This window comes from Scleropages formosus, chromosome 7, assembly GCF_900964775.1.
Source record: "Scleropages formosus chromosome 7, fSclFor1.1, whole genome shotgun sequence".
In the NCBI taxonomy this organism is placed as follows: Eukaryota; Metazoa; Chordata; class Actinopteri; order Osteoglossiformes; family Osteoglossidae; genus Scleropages; species Scleropages formosus.
In genome coordinates, this window is record NC_041812.1 from 11,464,648 (window position 1) to 11,479,077 (window position 14,430).

At 47.4% G+C, this 14,430-nt stretch overlaps 1 protein-coding gene across 2 annotated transcripts in view; it reads left to right on the forward strand.

Moving 5' to 3' along the window:
• The window catches only part of LOC108937590 (laminin subunit alpha-3-like), a 67,114-nt gene that overhangs the window by 34,351 nt on the left and 18,333 nt on the right, over positions 1 to 14,430 (forward strand). For both annotated transcript variants that reach the window (XM_029253747.1, XM_029253746.1), the window contains exons 26-40: positions 153 to 304; positions 487 to 595; positions 1,258 to 1,355; positions 2,997 to 3,174; positions 3,535 to 3,661; positions 4,056 to 4,195; positions 4,718 to 4,833; positions 5,762 to 5,973; positions 6,659 to 6,863; positions 7,970 to 8,114; positions 8,242 to 8,382; positions 8,492 to 8,653; positions 10,095 to 10,196; positions 10,968 to 11,051; positions 12,151 to 12,381. In XM_029253747.1, the coding sequence (XP_029109580.1) occupies positions 153 to 304; positions 487 to 595; positions 1,258 to 1,355; positions 2,997 to 3,174; positions 3,535 to 3,661; positions 4,056 to 4,195; positions 4,718 to 4,833; positions 5,762 to 5,973; positions 6,659 to 6,863; positions 7,970 to 8,114; positions 8,242 to 8,382; positions 8,492 to 8,653; positions 10,095 to 10,196; positions 10,968 to 11,051; positions 12,151 to 12,381 (2,202 nt within the window). The remainder of the gene's footprint in view (positions 1 to 152; positions 305 to 486; positions 596 to 1,257; positions 1,356 to 2,996; positions 3,175 to 3,534; positions 3,662 to 4,055; positions 4,196 to 4,717; positions 4,834 to 5,761; positions 5,974 to 6,658; positions 6,864 to 7,969; positions 8,115 to 8,241; positions 8,383 to 8,491; positions 8,654 to 10,094; positions 10,197 to 10,967; positions 11,052 to 12,150; positions 12,382 to 14,430) is intronic.

The following is a 14,430-nucleotide window of genomic DNA, read 5'->3' on the forward strand; positions in this document are numbered from 1 at the left end:
ATCGTGAAGGCCTAGTGTAATGAGAGTTTGTCTTGTTTTGCCTCATGGGAATCATCCCAGCATGCATTTCCACCTTGACTACAGCTATAAGCACTTGAGATGCAGTGGGACTGTGGTCATGTTTTCACGGTCATGTGACTGCGTGTGCCCAGGCCCAGCTGCGGCTCACGTTGCGGGTCCCGGAGCCAGGTCGGTACGCGCTCATCTTGGAGTACGCCAGCGAGGTCGACGCCCTGCAGAACGTCGACTTGCTTGTGGACAGCCAGGCGGAAGCCCGAGTGAATATCTATAGCTGCACGTACAGGTGTGCGTGTCCTCCGAGACATCCCTGTGTGCGTGCGGGGACAGTGCCGTCTGCGCATACAGCTCCCCCGTCTGTGCATACTGATCCCTTCGAATCTGAGCACGCCCCTGTATGTCTGCATGCTGCGATGCTTGTGGATCTGCGTGCAAGCGTGCGAGTGTGTTTGTTTCCCTCCTCCGCAGCTTCCTGTGCCGCAGCGTGGCCGTGGACAAGATGAACCGTGTGGCCACGTTCCAGCTGAGCCACAGGTCCGATATCCTCCTGCAGGCGCCTGCAGCCTTCTTCCTGCTGGTGAGTGGCACCTCCACTAATCCAACTGTGACCTTAGACCAGGACCACACAACACACATTTAATCACTGGCACTTAATTCCTCTTCATTGCATTATACTGGGCAGCAGGTGGTGCAGTGGTTACAACTGCTGCCTTTCACTTAAGGGGCTCATGTTCAAATCCCACATCTTGTTATAGTGTCCTTACTTTGAATTGATAGAGTAGAAATTACTCTGGTGTATAAATTTGTGATTCACTTTAAATAGCTGTGGGGGAAAGCATCTGGTAAATAAATGTCTAAGTTAGTGTTTTCTTATTGACATATTTCTTCTACAGCAAAAAATAAATCCATTACATGTGGTGCCCTATAAAATAAATAACAGAAGAGAGATATGCGTTCTGTTTTAAGAATTTATACTGTATGTTCTTAAAGGTAACCGGGGGGCGCGGTGGTGCAGTGGGTTGGACCGGGTCCTGCTCTCCGGTGGGTCTGGGGTTCGAGTCCTGCTTGGGCTGCCTTGTGACGGACTGGTGTCCCGTCCTGGGTGTGTCCCCTCCCCCTCCAGCCTTACGCCCTGTGTTGCCCTGTGTTGCCACTGCATGTGTGTTCTTAAAGGTGTTCTTCGGCTGGGTGACCTCTCCTGTTCCACGTGTGTTTATTCCCTCTGTGTGTGCTGTGCAGTACAAGGTGTCGGCAGTACCTAAGGGACAGTTCTCCATGGAGTACCTGGACCCCAAGGAGCTGTGCGTCTCTGTCCATGGACGCTTCACACAGGACAGGTGCGGTCAAAGGCATGGGCGGACGCCTTCTTTCCGAGCGCGTGACGTGTGTAGAAGCGCCCCTACATGTCTGGCATCAGCACTTAGAGGAATGTGATGTGCTCTGAGCCAGTGAGTTATTTTCTGGCATCGTCCTCGAGACCCTTTTGACAAGGAGCACCTGGTTCTTATGTGCGAGTCCCTAAATTCCAGAGGGCTGCCGAGGTGCCTCACTTGAGGCTGTTAAAGGTCAAGGTTGAACATCTGGTCCGCTGTTGGGTAATGGGGGCAGCAGGTGACGTAGTGCTGACAGCAATCAACTTGCAATGCAAAGACCCGGGTTCGAATCCTACCCCCTGTTGCAGTACCGTTAATCAACCTGTTTAAACTGAATTGGTAGAGAAGAATTTCCCTGCTGTATAAATGAGTAAATTAATGTGTGTAGCTTAACATTGCAGGTCACTTTGGAGGAAAGCACCAGAAAAATGAATAATAATAATAATAATAATAAGGTTGTAATCCAGTCCCGTGGCTGTTGACGCTTGTCCTTATCACTTTCATATTAATGGACTTTTCCAAGTGAACTTTGATCCAAACTGTTTGTTACCTGGTGTCAGAAACCCCTGAAAGACCATTTCTGGATGCATTTTGTGTCGCTTTCTCGCATCACGGCCGAGGTTTGCCCCACATGGCAAAAAGTAAATTCGTATCAGCTTTCTGAACTCCAAACAAGACGCGATACAGAATTTCGGCACGGTTTTCTCGAAGTAACATGCAGTTGTTCTTCAGGGTTCGTGCACATCATAAAAGTGGTTTCCCGATGTGTGGTTCCGCTTCATATTCAGCGCACAAACGAGAGCCAGGATCCGACACGGAAGAACAACTCTTTCACCGCTTGTTTATGACAGGAATGTTGATAAACTCAGCACTAGCGCACAATTCGGGTTCGAGCGGTGTCTTGTTTTCTACAGGCACAGGATGGAGACGCACATCCCAACTAGCTGTTTAACAGTCTCACTGAAAAAATAACCAACTACCATGACTGTAACAAAACCAACTATTGTACTGTACATGCTTCCCACATCCACTCTATCACATTGACAGTCTCGACCAATCAAAACCACCGATTAGAGTAAATCTAACATCAAAGCTGAAATAACAGGTTCTGTACTAACTTTTTGGAATAAACTGTAAGCATGTAAATATTGACTCAACTATTTACCATAAAAGCAGTTTCTATAGCATGAATGCTCCTGCATGGTCATCTTTACTCTTCGATGGCAGGCAAGAGTAATGAGTAACTGTAGGCCTGAGCCACATGCACACACGCGCGCACACACACATGCACACACACCATAAAAGGACTGTACCTCTCTCTATGAGACTCTTTGAATAGCTTGATCAAAGTTCTGCAGTACTTAAGTAGTTACCTCTGCAGGGATTGTGGGACTCTCTTTTTCGATTCTGAATTTCAAAGGTGGGATTTCAGTCTTGGGGTTGAATCCTTTGACCACCCAGTGACCCATACAGGAATGAGTCATGCTACACTTTATCAGGGCTTTGCAGATGGTCAAAAACTTAAATCCCCTTCTGTGTGTGTGTGTGTGTGTGTGTGTGTGTGTGTGTGTGTGTGTGTGTGTGTGTGTGCGCGCACGCACGCAGCCGCCATTGCCTTCCATCCCAGTACGAGATACCATCCTCAGCATTGGTTTTGGACGCTGCTCGCCAAGGCCATTTGTCTGTCCCAACCACACCATACGGGGTGAGAAAGAGGAGGCAGACCGGGCCGCTTCACACGCACGCGGGCCGACGGAATGGAGTACTCCTGAAACACCCACAGGTACACCCACACTTCAAGTGTGAAAGGCCGCAGCCTCTCGAATGGAGTGTGTCATAGTGTGTGTTCATCCCTGGGGTGCGCACTGAGGAGTTATGATACCTTGGAGTCAATAACAGGGCTAGAGAGCACTGGAGACAGCAGGCAGTGTAGTGTATAGAGTTGCTGCCCCCAGACTGGAGATCCCTGGTTTGAATCCTGCTGTAGTACCCTTGATCAAGGTACTTACCGTTAACTGGTACTGTAAAAATGGATAAATCAGTGTGCAAGGTGTCTTAGCGTGCAAAGCTCTCGCCTTACTGAAATTACAGTGTAAATGAGCGATCAGGATGTATTTGCAGCTCTCTGATCTCCTGCCTGCAGAGCGAGATCAGCTTTAGCGCCCGAGTCCCGGCGACGGGCCTCTATGTCTTCCTGGTGCAGTTCCTTCAGCCGGAGCACCTCTCCTTCCCCTTGGAAGTGCTGGTGGATGGAGGCAGATCTTGGCCAGGTGAGCACATAACCTTCAACTGGATGGATCAGGTGGGTGGCTGATGGTTGAGCTAAATAAACCTGTGTGGAATTACCTGCAGGTTTGGGGGGTGTGGCTGTTTTGACACCCTGTGTTTACTCAGATTCTGTAAATGGTCACAGTGATTTGAGATGGAAGTGATTTAACACCATGAGCTAACTGGAGCAGCAGTTGTGAACCGTCGCCTCACATCGATGGGAGTCCCTTACGGTTAGAGCCCTAGGGCAGTGGGGCACGAGCTCCATCTAAGTGGGAATTAGCGGTCAGGATCCAGACTCACCAGGCGAGATCAAAGGATGTGACACACAAGACTGTATGATATCCCCACCTCCCCTGTGACCATCTGACCCTCCTCTCCATCACACGGCCCTAGGCTCCATCAACGCATCCTTTTGCCCCCATGTGTCGGGCTGCCGAGACCTGGTCATCGCTGAGAGGCGCATCGCCTTGGATGTGCTCCAGCCAGAGCTCACTGTCACTCTGCGAGTCCCCCGAGGGAAGACCCTAACCCTGGTGAGTGCCCACCGCACCCTGTTTACCATGGACGCAGACCCACTTGGACAACCGCCCTGCCTATCTTCAGGATCGGAGAAATTGTGCAGTTTCCCTCTGGTGAAATAAAGTTTTCATGCATTTGTTCATTAATTCAAACCACAAGTCCCAAGTTGCACTGCCTAAATATTTCAAATGAATAATGATAAAAGTAAGAGTAAGGATTGTTTGTTTTTGGTTACTCAGTATGGAACATATTAAGTTATTTTAATTTAATAATAATAATAATTTGTGTTTTTCAGTTTATTTGATACTTTTGTCCAAGGCACCTTACAGTGATAGATATTCAGTTTTACAGCTTTTAACCCTTTTATGCAGCTGGGTAATTTTTACTGGGGTTAAACTCTACTGGTAGATGCTGCGTCTTTTATCTGCGGAATCTGTTACCAAAAACATGTTTTGTTTTAATGTTTGCTGCTGTTCTGCAGAGATGTGAATCAGAGAAGAAATGTTTCCTGAAAACACATTGTTTTGTCTTTTCAGGATTACATCTTGGTCGTTCCTGATGAATCTTATACCCCCGAGCTCATCAGGGAGAAGCTGCTGGACAAGTCGTCCGACTTTATAAATCAGTGCGGCGCAGACAGCTTCTACATAGAGTACGTACTGAAGCTTTGCCCGTGTTTTTAACTACTTCAGCTCTAGTGGTTGGCATGTCTAAGTGCACTCTGCGTGCACAAGCTCCGCTGAGAAATGAATGGAAACTCCCTATAGCAACTGTGCGCTTTAAAATTGATTTGATAATTATAGTTATTATAATGCTCCTGCCAGGTGGCACAAAATTACTATGCCAATACACCTTGAATAACACATTTTCAGCCAAGTAGATTCCAGGCAGGAAAAAGTTACTTTCATGTTCCTGTTGCAGTAACAGTGTAAGATGGTTTTACACTGTGGCATTGTAACATTGAACGGTGTTACACAAGACGTTATTTGGATCTTATTACTATAATGTTAGAAATTATCAGCAATATAACCTTATACAGTATTACCATAGGGTTACAGTTTTGTTGCAAGATGTCTGTTCACCTTTTTACACTATTACAGCTGGTTGTTTCAGGGACGGCTGGTAGCGTAGTGGTTAGAGCTGCTGCTTTTCGACCCAAAGGTTGCAGGTTTGAGCCCCACCTCTAGCTGTAGTACCCTTGAGCAAGGTACTTGCCCTAAAAAATTGCTCCAGTTACTTTACCCAGCTGTATAAATGGGTGAATAATTGTAAGTACCTTAACATTGTAAGTCGCTTTGGAGAAAAGCATCTGCTAAATGAATAAATGTGTTACTGTACTCTTGTACATTGTTACTATACAGTAACAAAATGCTTCTTTTACCTTAGGAATTGTTACCCTAATGGTCCTCGGAGTTGCTGTAGCATTACACAGTGTTGATGTAACATTAATAAAATTGTCATAATGTTACACAAATTTGCTTTACTCTTATAAAAAGTTGCTATAATGTTGCAGAATTTTGCCGCAATGATCCATGCTACCGCAGTTCAGTAATGGTGCTCTCTCTGCGTCGCTCGTCTAGCCCCAGCTCGGCGTCCCGGTTCTGCCGGGACTCGGCACGCTCCCTGGCGCTGTTTGCCAGCGACGGTGCCCTGCCCTGCGGCTGTCACAGCTCTGGGGCGACCAGCCCCACCTGCGAGCCCCTGGGGGGGCAGTGCCCCTGCCGGCCTCACGTCATCGGCAGACAGTGCACCCGCTGCGCCACCGGCTACTACGGCTTCCCCTACTGCAGACGTGAGCCCCCGTTCGCAAACTCTTTACCTTCTCGATTGCACCGCTCTTCTCTCCTGAGAGCGCTGTTCACCATCATCATGAGCTTTAACTATTTGTTTCAATCACGGTCTCCCTAGTATTCACAGCAACGACAACCCAACAACCTACTGCTTCAAAAAGTTACACCGAGTTACCAACTGTAACTAAAAGCTAGAAGCAGAGGGCTGGTTGTGTTCTGTTTTGCTTAACTAAGTTAGTTCCCTGTTAAAGCATCCTAATGCAAACCTGATTCATTAACACTTTTCATTAGAACTTTATTATCTTCAATCTATTTCTGAGCTAAAATGGATTTTAAGTGACTGAAAATGGGTGCTCTTATTGCCGTGTGTTGGATAGATGAGTGTTATTCTCTAAAGACGGAAATTTTGAGAAATAGAGTGGTAAAGAAAAGGCTGTTTAATAAAAAATAAAAACTGTACAATTTCAATATCTTTGAAAAGCCATAACTTAGTCGGGGAAACACAAGAACCGAGTACATTTTTGGAAAAATTACCCAAGGTGATTTGCTTTGTTGAGGCCAGCTGTACAGGTGGGTATTTTTACTGGAGTAATTGAGGGCATCATCCAAACCCCAAGCAGCTGTGAGAGTCCTGCAGTAGGAGGGGGCCATGTTATTGACGAGTCTCTCGGGTGGCTCGCCCCCCAGGCTGCGAATGCGGTCGCCGGCTTTGTGACGAGGTGACCGGTCAGTGCATCTGCCCGCCGCAGACGGTGAGGCCCTCCTGTGATGTGTGCGAGAGCCAGACGTTCAGCTACCACCCGCTGCTGGGCTGCGAGGGCTGCGACTGCTCCCCGACTGGCGTGAGCCCCTATGCCGGGCTGGACTGCGATCGCACCACGGGCCAGTGCACGTGAGTCACAGCAGCTGGGAAAAGCAGACCGCGTTCCCTTAAACGTAAATGCGTAACATCCTCCGTGACCGTCGCGCAACTGAGCGCTCACTCCAGTCTATCACGTATGCGATTCTACAAAAGTCATTCTGACATGTTGGTAATCTTGTTATATGTAAATAAATGTTGTATTTAACATTTATTTATTTAGCAGACGCTTTTCTCCAAAGCGACTTCCAATGAACTGTATGTAGTGTTATCAGCTCACACACCTCACCAGGGTGACTTACACTGCTAGATACACTACTTACACTGGGTCACTCATTCATACATCAGTGAAAAACACTCTCTCTGTGACTCACACAATGTGGGTGAACCTGAACATCATATCTTTGGACTGTGGGAGGAAACCAGAGCACCGGAGGAAACCCACGCAGACACAGGGAGAACATGCAGACTTAACGGGGATCAAACCCGTGTTCTCTCACACCACCGGGCGCTGTGAGACAACAGCACTAGTCACTGTACCACCATGCTGCTCTATCTTACATCTCTTAAGAATTCTGTGCTTGGAATCCCTTTTAATATTTAAGTGATTTTTTTTTTTTTTTTTTTTTTTTTTTTAAATAATATGGGTTTCATTTTTCAGATGAACTAGCTGCACAAGAGAAAAAATACTGATAATTTCATAATTCCGTAGTGGAAAATGCCAAATCTGCATTTATAATAAAATATTTTTAATGAAGGGGGGGCTGCGGTGGCGCAGTGGCTTTGACTGGGTTCTGCTCTCCAGTGGGCCTGGGGTTCGAGTCCCGCTTGCGGTGCCTTGTGACAGACTGGCATCCCATCCTGGGTGTGTCCCCTCCCCCTCCGGCCTTGCGCCCTGTGTTGCCGGGTTAGGCTCCGGTTCACCGCGACCCTGCTCGGGACGAGCGGTTTCAGACATTTTGTGTGTGTGTGTATTTTTAATGAAAATATTTTTTAATGATGATGTAAATCATGCTTCTATGAAGTAAACAGTGAACAATGCTCAATCAGTAGCAGATGCTGAACACAGCTGTACGCCAGCAAATAGCCTAGCCTCACATTGCCTGTACAAACGCACCCCCTGTCTGCTGGCGGTGCAGGTGCAAGCCGAGGATTGCTGGGCGACAGTGTGATCGTTGTGCCCCGGGATACTACGGCTTCCCCGAGTGCGCGCCCTGCAGCTGCAACCCAGCCGGGGTGAAACCGGACATATGCCACCCCGAGAGCGGGAGCTGCCTCTGCAAGGTGACCCTGCTGTCATCCCCACCTGCTAGTGGGGGGTCCTCACTCTTGCACACCATGAGTGGGCTGCAATCGCAGTCTTTGGCACTTGTGTTGGAATGTTATTAACCGACCTGCCCGTGTTTCCCAGAGAAACGTTGTGGGTTCGAGGTGCGACGCTTGTCGCGCCGGCTCCTTCCACTTCGATGCGATGAACCCCGATGGCTGCACCACCTGTTTCTGTTTTGGGGCCACGGAGCAGTGCCGCAGCTCAGAGCACCGCCGGGGAAAGGTGGGCACGTTGTGGTCGTGTGCCAAACGGAGCGACTCGCGCTCATCCCCCAGTGTTCGTGCAGAGCATCAACGTGCCACTGACTCTCCTCACGGTTCTGCCCTTGTAGTTTGTGAACATGCAAAGTTGGCGCCTGGAGATGCCAGACCGGGAGGAGGTTCCTTCTGTGTTCAACTCGGCCAGTAACACGGTGGTGGCCGACGTGCAGGAGTTACCCGCCTTGGTCCACAACCTCCACTGGGTGGCGCCACCATCTTACCTGGGAGACAAGGTGAGTACACCGGCTCAGCTTACAAACACACTTGGCTTTGGAAGTCTGTCTGTAACTCAGTTTGTTCATAAGTCCAAAGTCCCTTTTAGCGCAGTCAGAATCAATAAAGGCTTAATAATGCAGTATGTCCTTCTGTTGATGTAATGTACTTTTTGTATTGTTCTCAGAGATGTACGTTGCATTGGAGAAAATAATAATGATAATAGTAAATGTAAATATATACATATTTGATCATTAGATTTTGTAAAAACCTGACAACTCTATAATAAATTACAATGCTCTTTTTATTTCATTATTTCATCATTTTTATTGTCTTCAAAAATATTGAAATTAAAACTGATTTAAAGCGACTGAAATAAGAAAAAAATACACCATTTATGTGCCATTTCCTAATTAATCCCAACAATTTGACTAATTCATTCCATGGGTGTGCACTATTCATTAGCTTCTGGCTACTCTCAGCTATCGGTGCAGTCAATAAAAGCTTAATAATACTGATGTCCCTATACTTATTTATGGGTTATGTTGTGTAAAAGTTTCAGATTAAGGTATGACACATAAAAAATACTATATGCTGTAAGGCTTTATTTCAACATTTTTATTAACTTTGAAGTGCTGTATATAAAGATCAAAACTAAGTAGAACATTAATAGAAAAAAATCCTTCTTTCAACACAATTGTTCTTTTAATAAACGTGCAGCATTTTCTGTCTACATGAGAGGCACTTACAAACACCTCCCACACTCATTTTGTTTGAGTGCCAACTAATGGTGAGAAGTAGAACACAAAAAACAGATAAGTGAAGAAAGTCCATCTAATTTCAATAAGTGCTTTGTCTGGAGCAGGGTTGCAGTGATTTGGAGCCTATCCCAGAAGCGTTGGGCACAAGGCGGAAGGGGGGGTGCGCCAGTCCATGACAGGATACCCACACGCTAAAGGTTAGGGTGCAGACACAGGGAGAACATGCAAGCTCCATACAGACTGAAGAGGGGTTGAACTCACGTTCTCCCACATGCGGGCGCTGCGAGGCGGAAGCGCTACACACTGCGTCACCATGCCGAGTGAAGAAAATGCAATTAAACATAAATAATTAATCAGGAAAAAATGTTTGTGTCTTTGAACGTTTATAAACCGAGGAAGAAGTGCATTCACTAATACAAATAATGCTGATGACAGGTAAGGTGACAGGTAACTGACTCGTGTTGGCACAAGGCACATGGTCCAGGCTACAGTGTCAGCGTCCCTCCGGGATCTCTGTACCATGTAATTTTGCTGGACGTCCCTTCGCCTTCCTTTACCAAGGTGGCCCTAGAGCTGATTCACCTCTCGCTGATCCATCATTTCAGCTGGCTGAGGATTTACACGAACCTGATGTTTGTGTGTGACCAGATCCCAGTTCTGATCCTCCCTGTCACCCATTGCTGATGTCACTCTGCTGCAGGTCTCTTCCTACGGGGGATTCCTGACCTATCAGTTGAAGTCGTTCGGGATTCCCAGCGAGGGGATGGTCCTGCTGGACAGGAGGCCTGACATCCTGCTCCATGTATGTTGTCTGTCTGTCTGTCTCCTAATGACTGTACGTCAATCTGAACTGCTCTGTTCCATTAAGTCCAGAAATGTCAGAGTACACTGATTTAATGGAAATTACCGTCAGCTAATTCATTCTACGTTTTGTAAACGGTCCTTTAATCAGAGAAATAAGCAAGTTTCCAGCAAATAATTTTAAGGCTGCTTGCAGATATATTTGACACTCCATATATTCTGATATTAAAGCTCATTCATGCACGATTGGATGGTTATAGGGTGATTAGATATTGAAATGATGATGAAAGTCCAGTGTAATTCAATATATTTTTAAAATTTTCCAATTTTCAGAAAAATGGAAATAAGTCTGCAAAGAGGAACATTTAAACTGATTTCAAAATCATTTTTATTCGATATTGGAAGCGATTCACTTACATTCAACTTTTAATAATAACATAAAAGAGGTTTGAAAAGAAGTTTGACTGGAAAATGCAATGCTGAAAGCGATGCGCTGTCTTCAAAAGTGGCACCACGATCATTAGTAATTGCAGAATTACTAATCATTAGTAGTTTTTTTTTTTTTCCTTGATTTGGTTGGTGAATCAGCAAAATGAAACCTGAACTCTTAAAAAAAGGGTTTTCCAAGCATAAAACTTTTAATATGTGTTAAATAAAACACTCCGGAATGACAGGTCACTCACATGACTTTAGCCCCCCACCCCCCTGTAGTCTGTGAAGATGAACTGCATACATAACTTCTCTTTCTGTGTGTTTGTGTGTGTTATAACAGGGACACCATATGACACTGGAGTACCTGGACCCACACGCACCCTCTCCGGACCGCCTGTACCAGGGACGAGTCCAGCTGGTGGAGGTAAAGAGCAACTCCTAGCAATTATTACACATCTTCCTCCAAAGACATAAAGGCTGACTGTGATGATTCTGTGGATCTTAATCCTTCCTGGACGTGTCTGTGTGCAGTGGTGTGAGTGTCACCAGAGGCGGAGAAAAGAAACCACGATGTGTGTTGTGCCAAAGCAAACACACACACACACACACACACACACACACTTTCAGAACCGCTTGTCCCATACGGGGTCCCGGGGAACTGGAGCCTAATCCGGCAACTCAGGGCGTAAGGCTGGAGGGGGAGGGGACACACCCAGAGTGGGACGCCAGTCCGCCGCAAGGCACCCCAAGCGGGACTCGAACCCCAGACCCACCGGAGAGGAGGACCCGGGCCAACCCACTGCACCACCGCGCCCCCCTCCAAAGCGAACACGCGCTGGAAAATTCCGTTGTTACGAGAACGAATATCTGTGTGATGACTGACGACTGACTCACGTTCTACTGGCCCTAACTGGATGTTTCCAGGACGATGCTTTGGTGTTCAAGAAATATCCGCAGCCTCAGACTATGCATCAGACTGCTCCCCGAACTACTCATTACTGCTCACACGTTTATGTTCTGCCCATACTTTATGTCCAGCTCTGGATTAAGGGTTCCCGTCCGGTATTAGATGTTGTAAAAATGAATCATAAAAATGGTTGTCCAGTGTATAAAATCATTGTGTAGTTGAAAAAGTGTCCCTTTAAATTATTATTATTGTTGTTGTTGTTGTTATTGTTGTTATATAAATTAGTAGCTTTGTAGAAAAGTCTCAGATTAATTTAAACTGTAAATGTAATATTATTGTTGTTGCTGCTGTTAATTTATCTTTCCCCAAAGCAGCTTCACTGTTAGGTTTGCACATTAAGCTACTTATAGTGATTTCCCCAGTTATATAGCTGTGCAGCTTTTACTGTATCAGTTCAGTGTATGTCCCTCGATCAAGGGCACTAGTGCGGGGCATGGGATTCAAACCCAAGACCTTCAGCTGGAGGGTGACAGCTCTAACAATTACGCCCCCTGCTCTCCCCGCAGCCTGTGTTTGTCGCTGTGTCCCCTGTGTAACGGGAGTCTGTTTGGCGCAGGGGAGCTTCCGCCACGCTGGGACCAAGCGGCCCGTGTCCAGGGAGGAGTTCGTGATGGTGCTGGCAGGTCTCGGGTCCCTGCGGATCCGCGGTCTTTACTTCGCCCAGAGCCAGAGGCTGAGCCTGGGGGAGGTGGGACTGGAGGAGGTTAGCGCCTCGGGAAGCGGAGGGGCTGCCAGCGCTGTGGAGGTGTGCACGTGTCCCCCGGAATACCGCGGAGACTCCTGCCAGGTAGGGATATGGGGACCAGGGGAGATGGGGTGGAGCATGGGCCACAGGTAGAGTTTTAATTTAAAGAATGAAGAGGAAAAAAAAAACAAATAAAGCGTACAGGAGACGGCAAACAAAGAAAGAACTAGAAAAAGCCAGCTAAGGTGTGTTGGGAGGGAACCGCCTGCGTGTTTTATAAAATATGTAGCCCGCGGGGATGCTTCCCTTGAGAGTGCTCCGCTGCTGCTGCCATGGTAACAGAGGTGTTAAACAAAACACGGTGCCCATGATTTCTGGTAAAGGGCATTGTTACTGTGCTCATTGGGGGTACAGACCAGTCCCGTGTGTCCATCTGGGGAAGTCTGCGGGGGGGGGGAATTGGACTATTTCACCTTTTTGGCACTGTCATTAAAGACTGAATGGGTCTGGATATTTGAACGGTAATTTTTGGCTTCAAAGGTTGCCGGTGGTAAACAAATCAGGCAGTTGGATAAGTGAAGCTTGTATTAATATTTGTGTTTATATTCTATATTGGTTTAATAATCAATATTATTTTACGGCTCAAAACCCATCTCTTTCAGAGCCACTTCTCTCCTGATCTCCCGACAGCTACATAATTAAGTCCAACACCATCTGTGATTATTTATGTATTTGCTATTTGAATCTCACTTCTATAGGCAGCTACTTGAGGGATGTGAACCAACAACATGGTGGTATCAGGCAGACAATATGTGTGTCAATAATCCTCTGTCTGTGTCTAAAGCTCTTTGTCTGTTATTGGTGCACTTTTGTTCACTCTGAGTTGTACATCACCTTGGAAAAAGGTTATTGATAAATGGACGGATGCAAGTGTATTTAATGGTTCGGCGATTGTCTTAAGTGACTGCAGGCTCGGGTTCAAGGCCCAGTGTGCCTCAGTCATAGGTTGTAAGGGTGTGTACCGAGGAAGTCGGAAATGCGTTCCCTGGAGCGCGAGGTGAGGTTGTCTGACACACTCTGGGGTTGTGGGTGCGGTGCCGGGTGCGGTGTTGCTCAGCGGCGCTTGCCGCTCCGGGGCACTCAGACGTCTGTACTGCAGTCTGGCTCTTTGGACCGTGTGATTCAGGTGTGCGTCTCACTATGTCTGACTACACGCATGTAGGTGTTCGGTGGGGGTGGGGCAGAGTGGCCCGCCCAGAGCTGCCTGTGGAATGCGTGTGGCTGTGCTTGACTGCAATGTTGTGATTCCTTGCCCCTCCTGGGGTGTGTGTGTGTACAACCATTGACGTGTTGCTGCAGTGCCCTTGACTCAGGTAAGCTGTTATGGGGGCGGAACTAGTCGGTTTCCGCTTGCTGGGGCTTTAAAAGAAGGCTCTTCTTACTGGGAGGGGATACATTTCCGTCGGAGAGACGCTTGAAAACACTCGCTGAACTGAAAGGCATGAGGAGGCTGCTGATATGGTGGGCCCTCGTGGGCCTGTGTGCGGCCGGGAGCAGGCCATTCCCTCCGGGTTACAATGCTGCGCTATACGAGCGCGAACGGCAACATGGACAGCACGCGCTGCACCACGACCGAGGAGCGCAGAGGATTCAATACCCATCGGTCCATGACCAAGGAGCGCAGAGGATTCGATACCCATCGGTCCATGACCAAGGAGCACAAAGGGTTCGATACCCATCGATTCATGATGAAGGAGCACAAAGGGTTCAGTACCCATCGGTTCGTGATGAAGGGGTGCAGAGGGTTCGATATCCCTCACTAAACGACCAAGGAGCGCAGAGGGTTCGGCTCCCTGAGCTCAACGACAACGCTGGCCAGAGCGTTCGTCCGCCATCAGCCAATGACCAGGCCTTACAGGTAATCGGCACAGGTGTGAAAATCTGATCTCGCTGCAGAGCGATGGAAAACAACAGCTTGACTTCTTGTGGCAGAAATGATGAGGAATAAACTTGGTGTTTATGATATCATAAGAGATACGTGAGTACGTCACTTTGGGGAAAAGCATCTGCTAAATGAATAAATGTAAATGTGTCTGGGACAAGCGTGGTGGTGTTGGGCTCAACAGAAAGCGCTTTGTCCGGACAACCGTC